At 41.0% G+C, this 13,006-nt stretch overlaps 1 protein-coding gene across 2 annotated transcripts in view; it reads right to left on the bottom strand.

Moving 5' to 3' along the window:
• Nucleotides 1-13,006, bottom strand: part of ERBB4 (erb-b2 receptor tyrosine kinase 4) — a 715,736-nt gene that overhangs the window by 63,235 nt on the left and 639,495 nt on the right. For both annotated transcript variants that reach the window (XM_069983214.1, XM_069983215.1), the window contains exon 21: nucleotides 1,064-1,219. In XM_069983214.1, coding sequence (XP_069839315.1) covers nucleotides 1,064-1,219 — 156 coding nt within the window. The remainder of the gene's footprint in view (nucleotides 1-1,063; nucleotides 1,220-13,006) is intronic.

Raw genomic sequence — 13,006 nt, 5'->3', positions numbered from 1 at the left:
CCTATAGAAGTCAATGGGGGGCTTAAATTCTGCTTGAATTCTGCCTGAAAACTTTCAGCTACAATTCCTCGAGAATTGCTCAGTGTGCAAGGGCCCACTGAGAGTAAAAGAATCCAGAGAATTTTTTTTTCTTAAAACAACAAACCTATCAAGGCAATGGAAAGTGTCAAGGAGGCGGGGTCTATTGTTCCCTGAGCCCAAGCATGGCCATGCCTTACTGTGCTGTATGCAAAGGAATGGGCATACAACACATGGAGGTATAGCAGTGCCCAGTAAATGATAGGCCAAACCTCCTTGACACTTGTTAATGACTTATTATGAGGAGGTAATGGGACTACATTTTTGGTTAGTTTCTCTGAAATAAAGTTCAGCATGTACCAAAAATACATTTGGTTTAAAGGGGAACTCCAGCAAAATGGAGGAGTGATGTGATGGAGGTATGGCTGTTTTTTGTTTTTTTTTTACACCACCCATAGACATATAAAAATAATGTATGTCCCCTGGACAAACCCCTCAAGTAATAATAATAATAATAATAATAATAATAATAATAATAATAATAATAATAATAATAATTTCAAACCAACTGCGGTCAGAACGTTATACAGATTTTTAATTTGCTTCTATTTAAACATTTTCAGTCTTCCAGTCCTTATTAGCTGCTGTACGTCCTGCAGGAAGTGGTGTATTCTTTCCAGTCTGAAACAGTGCTCTCTGCTGCCACCTCTGTCTGTGTCAGGAACTGTCCAGAGCAAGAGAAGTTTTCTATGGGTATTTGCTACTACTTCCTGACATGGACAGAGATGGCAGTAAAGACCATTGTTTTAGACTTGAAAGAATGCACCATTTCCCACAGGACCTACAGCAGCTGATAAGTACTGGAATACTGGGGATTTTTAAATAGAAGTAAATTACAAATCTATATAACTTACTGACAGAAGTTAATTTAAAGGGGAAAAAATATTTTACCAGAGTACCTCTTTAATAAATACAGAACTTTCAATAAGACCATTGTACACTTTGTCTTATGGATAATAATCTTAGGCAATAAAAAACAGCTTACTTTGCCGCCGTCTGCATTGTATTCCTTCTCATCTCCTTCTAGTAGACGGGCTAATCCAAAGTCTGTGATCTTCACATGGTTAGGAGACTTCACCAATACATTTCTGGCTGCAAGGTCTCTGTGAACCAAGCGGCGTTCCTCCAGATACATCATGCCCTGTCATACCAGAGAAAACACAAGTGTTACAGCTTGTCCTTTATAGGAATCAGGTTGTACATCTCTACACAGCATTGCTTGTAAACCTAGACAGAAAAAGCCTTGTTAATAAACATCCTTTATTCCTAGGGTTTAATGTAGCAAATATGCAGAAAATGCTAACTCATTATGCTAGGTCCATTTATATAAAATATGATGGCCATTCACTGAGTACTGTATAACGCCAAGGCATAAGTGCTTCAAAGGTGATTGTGCATTTCATTATAACATTGTGTTTAGGAGCGTTTATTTCAACACCGTTTTTTTTTGCAGAATTGGAGATAAAATGTGTCGTCTGCTGATGAGGATGTACAGAAAACAATGAAGAAAAAATATAAAATATAGTCAGAAAGAATTAAGTTGCTCTTAAATAATAATAGTAAAAAAAAGTAGCATGTTGCAAGCAGAAGCAATGTATACGCTGAAGCTTCAGGTCCATAGAGCTAGATCTGTAACTGGTCAAGACAAGAGCCCCAAATCATCTGTCTAGAGATAGATACTTTTTGGAGGAAATTCTACCTTTGTTGGGAACTTCTTGTTATGTTCTAAGACTAATCTTATGGGTTAAACATCATTACTTCCAATAGGTGGCACTAAAGAGCCACCTTTTTTTTTTCTTCTGGAGGAGAACCTGCACATTTCCCCAGGAGCACTACCTGGCCTATAAAGCTTCCCTACCAGTCATAAAGTGAGGGCAAGGTTATGTCATGTGCCATCACCTACAGATGTATTGGCGTAGTTCCTTAAAAAAAAAAAAAAGGGGGGGGGGGAGTATATATATATATATATATATATATATATATATATATATATATATATATAACCAAATGAGATTGGTGGTTATTTGATACTTTGGCATAAAATTACCCACAACAAAACACAATAATATATAAAATGTCAGATAAAAATAGTGTAATCATAAATAGTTGCATTGACAAACACATCTCTGCTGCATTTGTTTGAGCTTGTTCATATCTGGACACTCTGTATAGTATGTGAATACATCTCTAGATTCTGCACTGATAGTTTTCACATTGCATAGGTTACCCAGACATACTACACTGGTCCTTAGGTCCGTGCTGTATGTAGATGTATGTATCTTCATGTAAACCAACCTTAAGTGCCTCTCTTTGGCCATTACTATGCAGCTGCAAACTCCAGTAAGTAAATAATTGTCCCCTTCTTTGCAGTGAGCGTTCATTTAGCATAAACAGCCTCAATGCACAGAGTAAATTAATGGCACAGTCTCCCATGGCAATCCTCCAATTCTTCTCTTCTCCCTATTAATATGGTACACTCGGATGTTAAGACTGTTAGACAAGATCCATGCTCTGTGTCGGTATCCTGAGCACATTCATTTTGTTGTGAGCTGTTTGCTATTAATGAACCATCCAGGTGTCTTGACAGATAAGCCAACAATACCTCAATGCATGTCTTGTGTTCTCCCCAAAGCATTTCTCAGCTCGGCAGATCCCAGACTTGTGCTATCACAGAGTATGAAATGTACACGCTATCTAGTTACAATAACATAGCACTTTGCTTCTGACTTTCATCTCTCAGTCATAACTCTTCCACTTGTCTTATGCTACGGCGTAACGTATCTCAACGCATCCAACATCACTGTTTCCTCTGTAACAGGGTTGTCTGGAATTGTTTTATTGATGTTCAATCCACATCTGTTCTGTGGGGTCCAATACCTGTTAACAGCTTGCTTCAGCTGTAGTGCCCACATACACAAAGAACAGAGCTGGAAGCAGACAGCGCCATACATTGGGTACTGGCCATGCTGGGGTACTGCAGCTCAGCTCTCCTTGAAGTACTGTAAGTAGAAACCAAGCTGCAGTAACTCTGCATGGCCACTACGCAATGAGCAGAGCTGTCTGCTTTCAGATCTATTCTCGGTGTATGTGGCCAGTACAGATGAGTCAAACAGATGATTAACGGGGGTGCTGGGCTTCACACCCCAACTGATCAGATAATGATGACCTATCCTAAGGGCCCTATTCCACCGGACGATTATCGTTAGCATAATCGTTAACGATTAACGATCTCAAACGACCGCTATTGCGAAAGACCTGAAAATGTTCACTCATTTCCATGGAACGATAATCGTTACTTATGATCGTAATTGCGATCGTTTCTTCTTCCGTATTTCTTCGCTATTGCGTTCGTATCTATTGCGAACGACCGAACGATGTCTTATTCAATGCGAACGTTTTGCGAACGAGCAACGATAAAAATAGGTCCAGGTCTTATAAAGCGATCAACGATTTCTCGTTCGGTCGTTAATCGTTACTGCATTTCAACCGAACGATTATCGTTTAGATTCGAACGATTTAACGATAATCTGAACGATAATCGTCCGGTGGAATAGGGCCCTAAGGATAGAAGAGATCACTGTTTTCCCATATGCACACATGTGTACACATTGAATTATTTATTTATCGCAAATTCAGGCAATTGTTAATGTATGAGTTTATTGGTCTTAGTATGCCTACTAATGGTAACTGTTATTGAACAGATGTATACAGTGCATTTGGAAAGTCTTCAGACCCTTCAGTGGCAGATCAGGCTATTTATATTGGGTGTTGTTTAGAGCTCATCCTTCCCTCTCTCTTTATAATGAACTCTGCACAGGTCACAGAGCATGTTTAGAAAATTCTCCCATGGAATTCAGTAGGGTCCACTCTAGTCTATTGTGCCTATATCTATATATTATATGATACTGAATGCCATGCACCACTAGAAGCCTGTTCATATCTATCACTACCTATTTACTGGAATATTCTGTTCTAGAAACATAGAAGAAGCAGGTCAGCAGAAGACCACTGGGTCCATCTAGTCAGCCTTTTTAGTATTTCCCTTCTTATTATCTTAGAATATATGTTTATCCCAGGCAGGTTTAAATTCTGTTATTGTAGATTTACCAACCACATCTGCTGAAAGTTTGTTCTAAGTATCTACTACTCTTTCATTAAAGTAATATTTTCTCATGTTGCTTCTGATCTTTCCCCCAGATAACCTCTCACTGTGTCCTCTTGTTCTTGAGTTCAGTTTTAAAAACACTTCCCTCCTGAACCTTATTAAGTACTTAAAGGTTTCGATAATGTCCCCCTTTCTCTTCTTTCCTCCAAACTATACAGATCCAAATCCTTAAAGCGTAACTGTCATATTTTTTTTTATTGCAGAAATCCGTAGTATAAGCTATTTTAAGAATCTCTGTAATAGGTTTTATCAGCCAAAAAAGCCTCCTTCTGTACTCAAGAAGCAATCTCCCAGCCTCCCCCCCTGACTTCTTATCTGTGCATTATCAGGCAAACACGTCTTCATTACAGAGAAGCCAGTGAAGACGGGTTCTGCTCTCTCCATTCTATCCTTATGGAGGGGGGAGGGGCTGAGAGAGATGAGGGAGCAGGAAGAGGTGACATGAAGGTCAGCTGTTTCTAGACTGTCTGGGCACCTAAACCGCAGGATTCTGGGGTCAGAAAGGTCAGTGCTTATCTATGAACTTACTGAGAGAAGATTGCAGAGTGTTGTGCTTTGCAAGACTGCTCCGTGCTCAGTCACTCCTAACAGCCCCTCCCCTCTCCATAGCCACATAATGGACACAGAAATCCTGCTTCTTCTGAAGTCAGGGGGGAGGCTAGTAGATTGCTTTTTCAGTCCAGAAGGAAACTCTTTTGGTTTATAAAACCTATAACAGAGTTTCTTAAAATCGGTTGTACTGTTGATATTTAATGTTTTTTTAAAAAAAATGACCCTGAAATGACAGTTACGCTTTAAAGGGGTTGTCCAGTGTGGGGGCACTTTTTTGGGGGGAGGAGGTGGCTGAAATAAAAGACGTCCACTCACCTCCCCGGTTCCAGCGGCGGCTCACTCATCGCGTTGCTCCGGTCCCCGGTTCCCGGCTGCTTCCGGGTGTCTGATGCCGTCCGAGACGCTACGTCTCAGGGCCGCTCAGCCACTCAGTGAAGGAGGCCGGATCCGAGCGGACTTCACACGGATCCCACCTCCTTCACTGAGTGGCTGAGCGGCCCTGAGACGTAGCGTCTCGGGCGGCGTCAGACACCCGGAAGTGGCCGGGAACCGGAGACTGGAGCGCCGCGATGAGTGAGCCGCCACTGGAACCGGGGAGGTGAGTGGACGTCTTTTATTTCAGCCACCTCCTTCCCGGTCCCCCCAAAAAGTGCCCCCACACTGGACAACCCCTTTAAGTATTTCCTGATATGTTTTATGCCTCACACCCTCCACCATTTTTGTAGCTCGTCTTTGGACCCGTTCTACAATGTCCTTTCATTTCCTTATCAATATCCTATTTTCAGTGTTTTTGGTTTTGTTTTTTTTTTTAGCCAAAACACATAAAAGGCCATGAAAAAAAATTTGTTTCCATTATTTCCACCAAAAATATACTACTTGGGGCAGCAGAACGGGGTCTATATACAACTGGGGGAGCACACAGGGGGTCTATATACTACTGGGGGAGCACACAGGGGGTCTATATACTACTGGGTAGCACACAGGGGTCTATATACTACTGGTGGGGCACACAGGGGGTCTATATACTACTGGGGGAACACACAGGGGTCTATATACTACTGGTGGGGCACACAGAGGGTCTATATACTACTAGGGGAACACAGGAGTCTGTATACTACTGGTGGGGCACACAGGGGGTCTATATACTGCTGAGGCAGCACACAGGGGGTCTATATATAACTGGGGGGCAAACAGGGGTCTATATATTACTGGGGAAGCACACAGGGGGTCTATATACTACTGGAGGAGCACACAGAGGTCTATATACTACTGGTGGGGCACACAAGCGGTCTATATACTACTGGGGGAACACACAGAGGGTCTATATACTACTGGTGGGGAAGCACACAGGGGGTCTATATATAACGGGGACCACACAGGGGTCTATATATAACTGGGGAGCACACAGGGGGTCTATATATAACTGGGGGCAGCACACAAGGGGTCTATATACTGCTGGAGGAGCACACAGTGGTCTATATACTACTGGGGGAGCACACAGGGCTCTATATAATACTGGTGGAGCACACAGGGGGTCTATATACTACTGGGAGAACAACACAGGGGGTTTATATACTACTGGAGGAGCACACAGGGGTCTATATCCAAGTGGTGGAGCACACAGGAGGTCTATATCCAAGTGGGGGAGCACACAGGGGGGGCTATATACCACTGAGGGAGCACACGGGGGAGCTATATACAAGTGACGGAGCACACAGGGGGTCTATATACTAGTGGGGGAGCACACAGGGGGTATATGTAACTGAGGGCAGCACATGGGGTATATACAACTGGGACAGCACACAGGGGGTCTATATACTTTTGGGGGAGCACACGGGGGCTATATATAACTAGGGGAACACACAGGCGTCTATACACTACTGGGGGAAGCACATAAGGGGTATATACTACTAAGGGGAAGCACACAAGAGGTATATACTACTGGCGGCTGCGCACAAGGGATATATACTACTGGGGGCAGCACACAGCGGTCTATTGTTGTGGAATGCGTGTCGAGGGGGGGGTGCCCAGACATAACTTCACTTGGGGCCCCAGAAATGCCAAGACCGCCCCTGCCCATAAGGTGCATTAAGCATTGCTTGCAACACATATATATATAAATATATATATATATATATATATATATATATTTATTTTTTTTTATTTAGGTCTGGCACAACATCCTTCCTCCCAGCCATCAGGCCATCCATTATTTATCATTGACTACAATGTGATAATAGTGTCAGCTAATAGCATCAGCACATCACTGTGATGGATGTCAAGGATCATATTAATCTTTCTGTATCATGGATTTCATTGCTAAAATGGATAAAAAAAACAATGTCCCGATGACTTCAATGGTGGAAAAATTGCCATTCATTGAATGTATGGGAAGAGAAATTGAAACGCTGATATCACTTATGACAACTTTTTCATCAACAGCATCACTTTTATGGTCATTCTTCATCCTTTCTATCAAACAGGAGCATAACCTCAGCGAGAAAGGCTAAGAATGTGAATAGTGGTGGCTCCCAGTGGCTTGGATTGTGTGCACAATGTAATATCAATTATTGATGGCTGCCTATTCCCAGCCATGCACTGGGAGCTATAGAGGAAAGGTAACTGCCTGTCATATTCATGCCATTAATTATTACTACTTTACTTCCGAGGCATAACGTCACATGAGTTCTACAGTCATTAAAAAGTGTGCCCCGCGGCCGCTTTCTGAGGTGGGGCTATTAAATATTACTTGAAATGTCAGAAAAGGGGAAGTGAATCTATTTTAAAGCACTTAATCCAACAATACTGAATGATGTTGTTCTCCAGGATGCAGGAACTGTAGAAAGTACAAAGAGTACCTGTTGTTACAGTAAGGTTATAGAAGTCTGTAAGGAAGTGTACCCCAATCCGCAGCTGTGATCAATTGTCGCTGCTTCGGAGTGTCTACAACAATGCGCTCTATATGAAGCTACTAATGGAAGTGCATCACCATTTACACTGCGCTATAGACATCCTCATCTAAAAGGTCACCCCAAAAATGATGAATGTCTTCTGACTCAGAATAGCAAATAACACTTTATTACGGCATTAAAGGGGAGAGGTTAATGAGTACTTATGGGTTATAATGTATATTAAGAGGTAAGGGCCAGAAGAGTGGTGTTACTTATCCATATTAGTGATGTCAGGGATAAATCACAAAGACTTACAGCACACTTAGATTTAAAGGAGAATTCCGGGCATAATCCATTTTAAAATATGTTATTGCCCAACAAAAGTTATGAAAATTACTGATAGACACTTATTATGAGAAATGCACATATAGGCGGAGATTTATCAAAGGGTGTAAAATTTAGACAGGTGCAAACTGCCCACAGCAACCAATCACAGCTCCTCTTTCCTTTCACCAGAGCTAGAAGCTGAGCTGTGATTGGTTTCTGTGGCCAGTTTGCACCAGTCATAGTGTTTAGTGTTCAGTTTTCTGTAAAGTTGGTGACATCAGGTCACATAAACTGTCGGCTCCTGCTGCCCCAGTCCGTTTCGCCGCTGCTGCACTCTCTTCGTCCACTAAAGGGATCTAGTGTTAAGAGGATTTGCCAAACTGTTCTGGTGCCGCCCTTGGTCAGATTCAATCTCAGGTCCCAAGCACTTTAAGGTGACCACAAGTGTTGAGTGGACTTGCCAAATTGTACAGGTTCAGCAACGCCCTCCATTGCCGAATGTTTGACATTTGACTCCAAGAGGCTGGACAAGATGAATGACACCCTAGGGAGTCCTGGAAAAGATGGATACAGCCATAGGCTGGGTTCACACTACGTATATTTCAGTCAGTATTGTGGTCCTCATATTGCAACCAAAACCAGGAGTGGATTAAAAACACAGAAAGGATCTGTTCACACAATGTTGAAATTTAGTGGATGGCCGCCATTTAATGGCAAATATTTGCTGTTATTTTAAAACAACGGCTGTTATATTGAAATAATGGCCGTTATTTACTGTTATATGGCTGCTAGCCACTCAATTTCAACATTGTGTGAACAGAGCCTTTCTGTGTTTTTAATCCACTCCTGGTTTTGGTTGCAATATGAGGACCACAATACTGACTGAAATATACGTAGTGTGAACCCAGCCATAGGCTGTATCCATGTTTTCCTGGCATCCCTAGGGCAGCATCCAACTTTTCGAGCTGATGGGAGTCAAATGTCAAACATTCGGCAATGGAGGGCGTTGCTGAACCCGAACAATTTGGCAAGTCCACTCAACACTTGTGGTTGTCTTAAAGTGCTGGGGACCTGGGATTGAATCTGCACCATCTGCATAGATTTTGTATAGTTTCCCTGTGTATCCTTGCAAACTCCAAACAATACTGTTAGAATAATTTGAAATTTAAATTGACAATGTATGTACTATGCCGCAGAATATGTTCAGAGACACTATATAAATAGATTAAAAAAATTATAACTTAGAGGGGTAGCTATGATAAGTCAACCATACTATCACACAGCAAAATCATATAGGCCTTTTCTAGAATGGGCAAAATTTTATTTTTACTATTATTATTTTTATCTATCTATCTATCTATCTATCTATCTATCTATCTATCTATCTATCTATCTATCTATCTATCTATCTATCCCTTTATAATACTAGTCAGGCCTAGTGTATAATCCTCCAGTCTGTCTTATTCTACTGATTTCTCAAGGTCAGCACGCAAAGCTTTTTCATTCTGAAACATGGACTACAGGCAAGTGTAGCAGTTCAGTAGAAGAATGCTGTCAGGACGGCACAAGAAATTGTATCTGACTGATGTCTAACACAATATGGCTGTGCTGGGGGAGAAAAGAAATCATTCCTCCAACTGGTCTTATTCTGTGGTGAACACTGCCGTAATGCTGAACGTACAGAGACAGTGTCCCAAGAGACATATTGGAGCATATGCTCACAGGAGAACACGCCGCTCATCAATAAACCAATTAGGCAATGAATAGATTGACCTGCACATTAACCATCATACCCAAAACAGCTGCCCCACCATTGTGCACTGGGTTATGCCAGTTGTATGTTAATGCCTTCACTGTTAAATCTAATATTATGATGTATGATGTGTGCATTGGGCTGGGCTTACCCCATTCTTCTTTATTCCTATAATTATAGTGCTTCATTTCATACAATGGATAAAACAGTGACCCAAATTTACCAAAACTCTCCAATTCTTATACTGTATGTCATAAATTTAGACTAGACAGTCCAAACTCCTTTATCAGACACATCTCATAATAAATGTGGCCAAGACAATTTTTTTTTAGATTTTTTTTGCAATAGTAAATTTGTTCCATTATGCTTTTATTAGAGATGATTGAACTTACAGTAAGTTTGGGTTTCCGTGAACCTGATCACTCACAATTTGGATTCCTCAGCCTGGAGAAGATGGATGCAGCCCTAACGATCAATCGATCGGATTTGCGCAGACACAAACTTACTGTAAGTTCGCTCATCTCCAGTCTCTATACTGCAACTACATAACTTTTCAGCCGCAGCCTTAAAGTCAACAACATATTTGAATTTCTGACGCATGACTCCATTTATTCACACGTGTAGACTTCATTTCATGCTCGCTTAACAGGTTAGAATAACAAGCAGCATGAACATTGCAGAAGGTCATTGTTGTAAAAAAATCCATGAAAACCATGACATAGATAAAATACACATTAAGAAGAACTGTACTTTAAAAGTATCCTACTGCTATGACTTTGCAAATAAATCAGTTTGGGTGAAGCTGTGCGGAACAGTCTAAAACTATGCCAGGATTTCAAAAGCATAAAAGCCACAAGAAGGCTGCATGCATGGTGTGTTCCAGCTCAAAGCCTTCCTGGTGTCCTGTCTGGAAAAAAGGAGCCGCATTAAATGAGTAGAGGATGGGATGTGACAGGTGAAGTCGTACAGAGGTATCATGACCACACATACGGATGCAGGAAATCAGCAGGATAAACCCTGCAGGTTCCTAAAGACTTTTATCCAAAGAAGATATAATTAGAGCCCAATTATAAGTGGGTCACAATACTTTAATTCAGTCTAGTATTAATTGAGCCTAAAAGTGTATGGAGATCAAAGCATACGTTATATAAGAGGTTTTTTTTCCCTACCAATGAATACCAAATAAGTTTACTCTAGAAACTGCTAACTCTCCAGTGTTTGAAGTTTATGGATAAAAATAGTTATTTTTCTTCTTTTTTTTTTTGGTCTCGGCACGAAACCTCAAGCTCTAGCATGTATACTAATAACGTCCGGAAAGCAAAATATTTTGTGTTTTATAGAATGATGAAGGTGTTTATCTTTTTTTTTTCCTTTTGTTAGATTTTATTACAGAAGGTGGCAGTGCCCTCTGAAAATGTCTTTCCCTATTCGGTTTATGTTTGTGTCTGTGCCTGTTTATGGCTTGCTCAATAGTAATCCGAGTGTTTTATCTTACAATGGAGTTTCCTGTAAGGTTGGGATGATGGATAAATGTCTCTGCTTCCCAGTTTGGCCGTAAAATGAGCCCTGATTCTGATCCTGATACTATGGAGTCTTAAATACGGATATGCCTTAAGGAGCATCTCATTGCAGAAGTGTAAGTAAAGGTTCATGGGCTTTGGAGCAGCAGCTATATCATGATTTGTAGAAGTAATTTGTTTATTTTATGGGTAGCTATTGGTGACCTTTTAGTTAGTTATTACAGAGTTGTTTTGATTGATAGCCTCCACACCTCTACCGTGGTCTTACATGGAGGATATAAGACTCCTAATCAGAAACCTAAATAAGCCTCACAATGTGTTTGGGTCACCACATGTTATCCAGGAACCTACCCCTAACCTATCCCAGAGTCAGAGTGTTTTTTGGGCCAATTTTAATATGTAACTGGAGAAAGGCAATATTTGTAACTAGTCTGCTAAGCTTGCTCCACTAGTATAGAGAGAGCTGTGCTGCTTAATCATGTGATAAAAAGGTTAGGGGCAATTTAAAGTGGACATGTGAGCAGCTTTTGCTTACTAAAGTCAGCATCTTTTTGCTACTTATCCTAAATTAGGAGATAAAACTCTTATTTCAATCCATCGCTCCAGTGCTAAGATATAAGCTTTATATATAAGTTTTATGCAATTTAGGAGATAAAGCCCATTGGGCATTCACTGCACTGCAAAAGCCCAGCAACGTTTAGACTCTTCTTTTCTAACTAACGCTCCCATGCCTGCATGTAAATGCCCACTGTGTTTAGATTAACTGGCTGAATGTTGCTGAGTTTCCGCAGCCCTGGGGAATTTCTTGTGGGCTTTAACTCTAACTTGTATAAAACTTCTAAAGCCTATATCTCAACGCTTGAGAAACGGATTTAAATAACAATTATAGCATATTCTCCTGATTTAGGTTAAGAAGCCCTACTGTAAATTGCTTTTAATATAGTCAGCAAAAAGTTAATGACAAATCCATAAGCTACCTGTCCTTTCTATGTCACTGTATGACAGCTGCAGGGAATATTCCAATAGTACATATGTTACAGCAACTCAACCTTTGATGCCAGACCGACTACTTCAGACAAAGTATACTTAAAAGGAGTTGTCCCATTGACAACATTTACCTCCTATCCACAAGATAGATACTTAATTTATATGGGGACCACTAGATATTATAAGAATAGGGTTCCCAATGCTCCCAGCTAATGCACATTCACTTCCAGTAATGTCGATAGTATGTGTGTGTGTGTGTGAGGGGGGGGGGGGGGGGGGGGCACCGTTTTTATGATTATTGGGGGGTCCTAGCAGTCAGATGCCATTTATAAATATTTAGAAATCTTACTATTGCACTTAATTAAATGCAACTGTAATGATATTTATCTTAAAATTTTCAAGTTTGCATTCATTTTTCACTACCATGCTACAATTATGCTATACAACATACAAAGATAGATAGATAGATAGCACTTGGGTGGAGATTTATAACTGCTGCGACCCGGATGTACAACAGGGAGAAGATTCTTGCCTTCTTCATGGCGTACACCAGCCAAAACTCTTGCTTGCCTGATAGACGGGTAGGGGGGGCACGACAAAGTGGGGAGGAGGCTCGACCTCCTCCTGCGCCATATTTATCGTGATTTGTGCCCACTTGCAAACGTAAATCATAATACAAATTGACACCAGGCATAGATTTGCTGTGCCAGGCGCAAGGCCGGACAGATTTACT

Source organism: Dendropsophus ebraccatus, chromosome 9 (assembly GCF_027789765.1).
Source record: "Dendropsophus ebraccatus isolate aDenEbr1 chromosome 9, aDenEbr1.pat, whole genome shotgun sequence".
In the NCBI taxonomy this organism is placed as follows: domain Eukaryota; kingdom Metazoa; phylum Chordata; class Amphibia; order Anura; family Hylidae; genus Dendropsophus; species Dendropsophus ebraccatus.
Note: the sequence above shows the minus strand (reverse complement) of the source record. Positions and strands in the feature narration are given on the sequence as shown.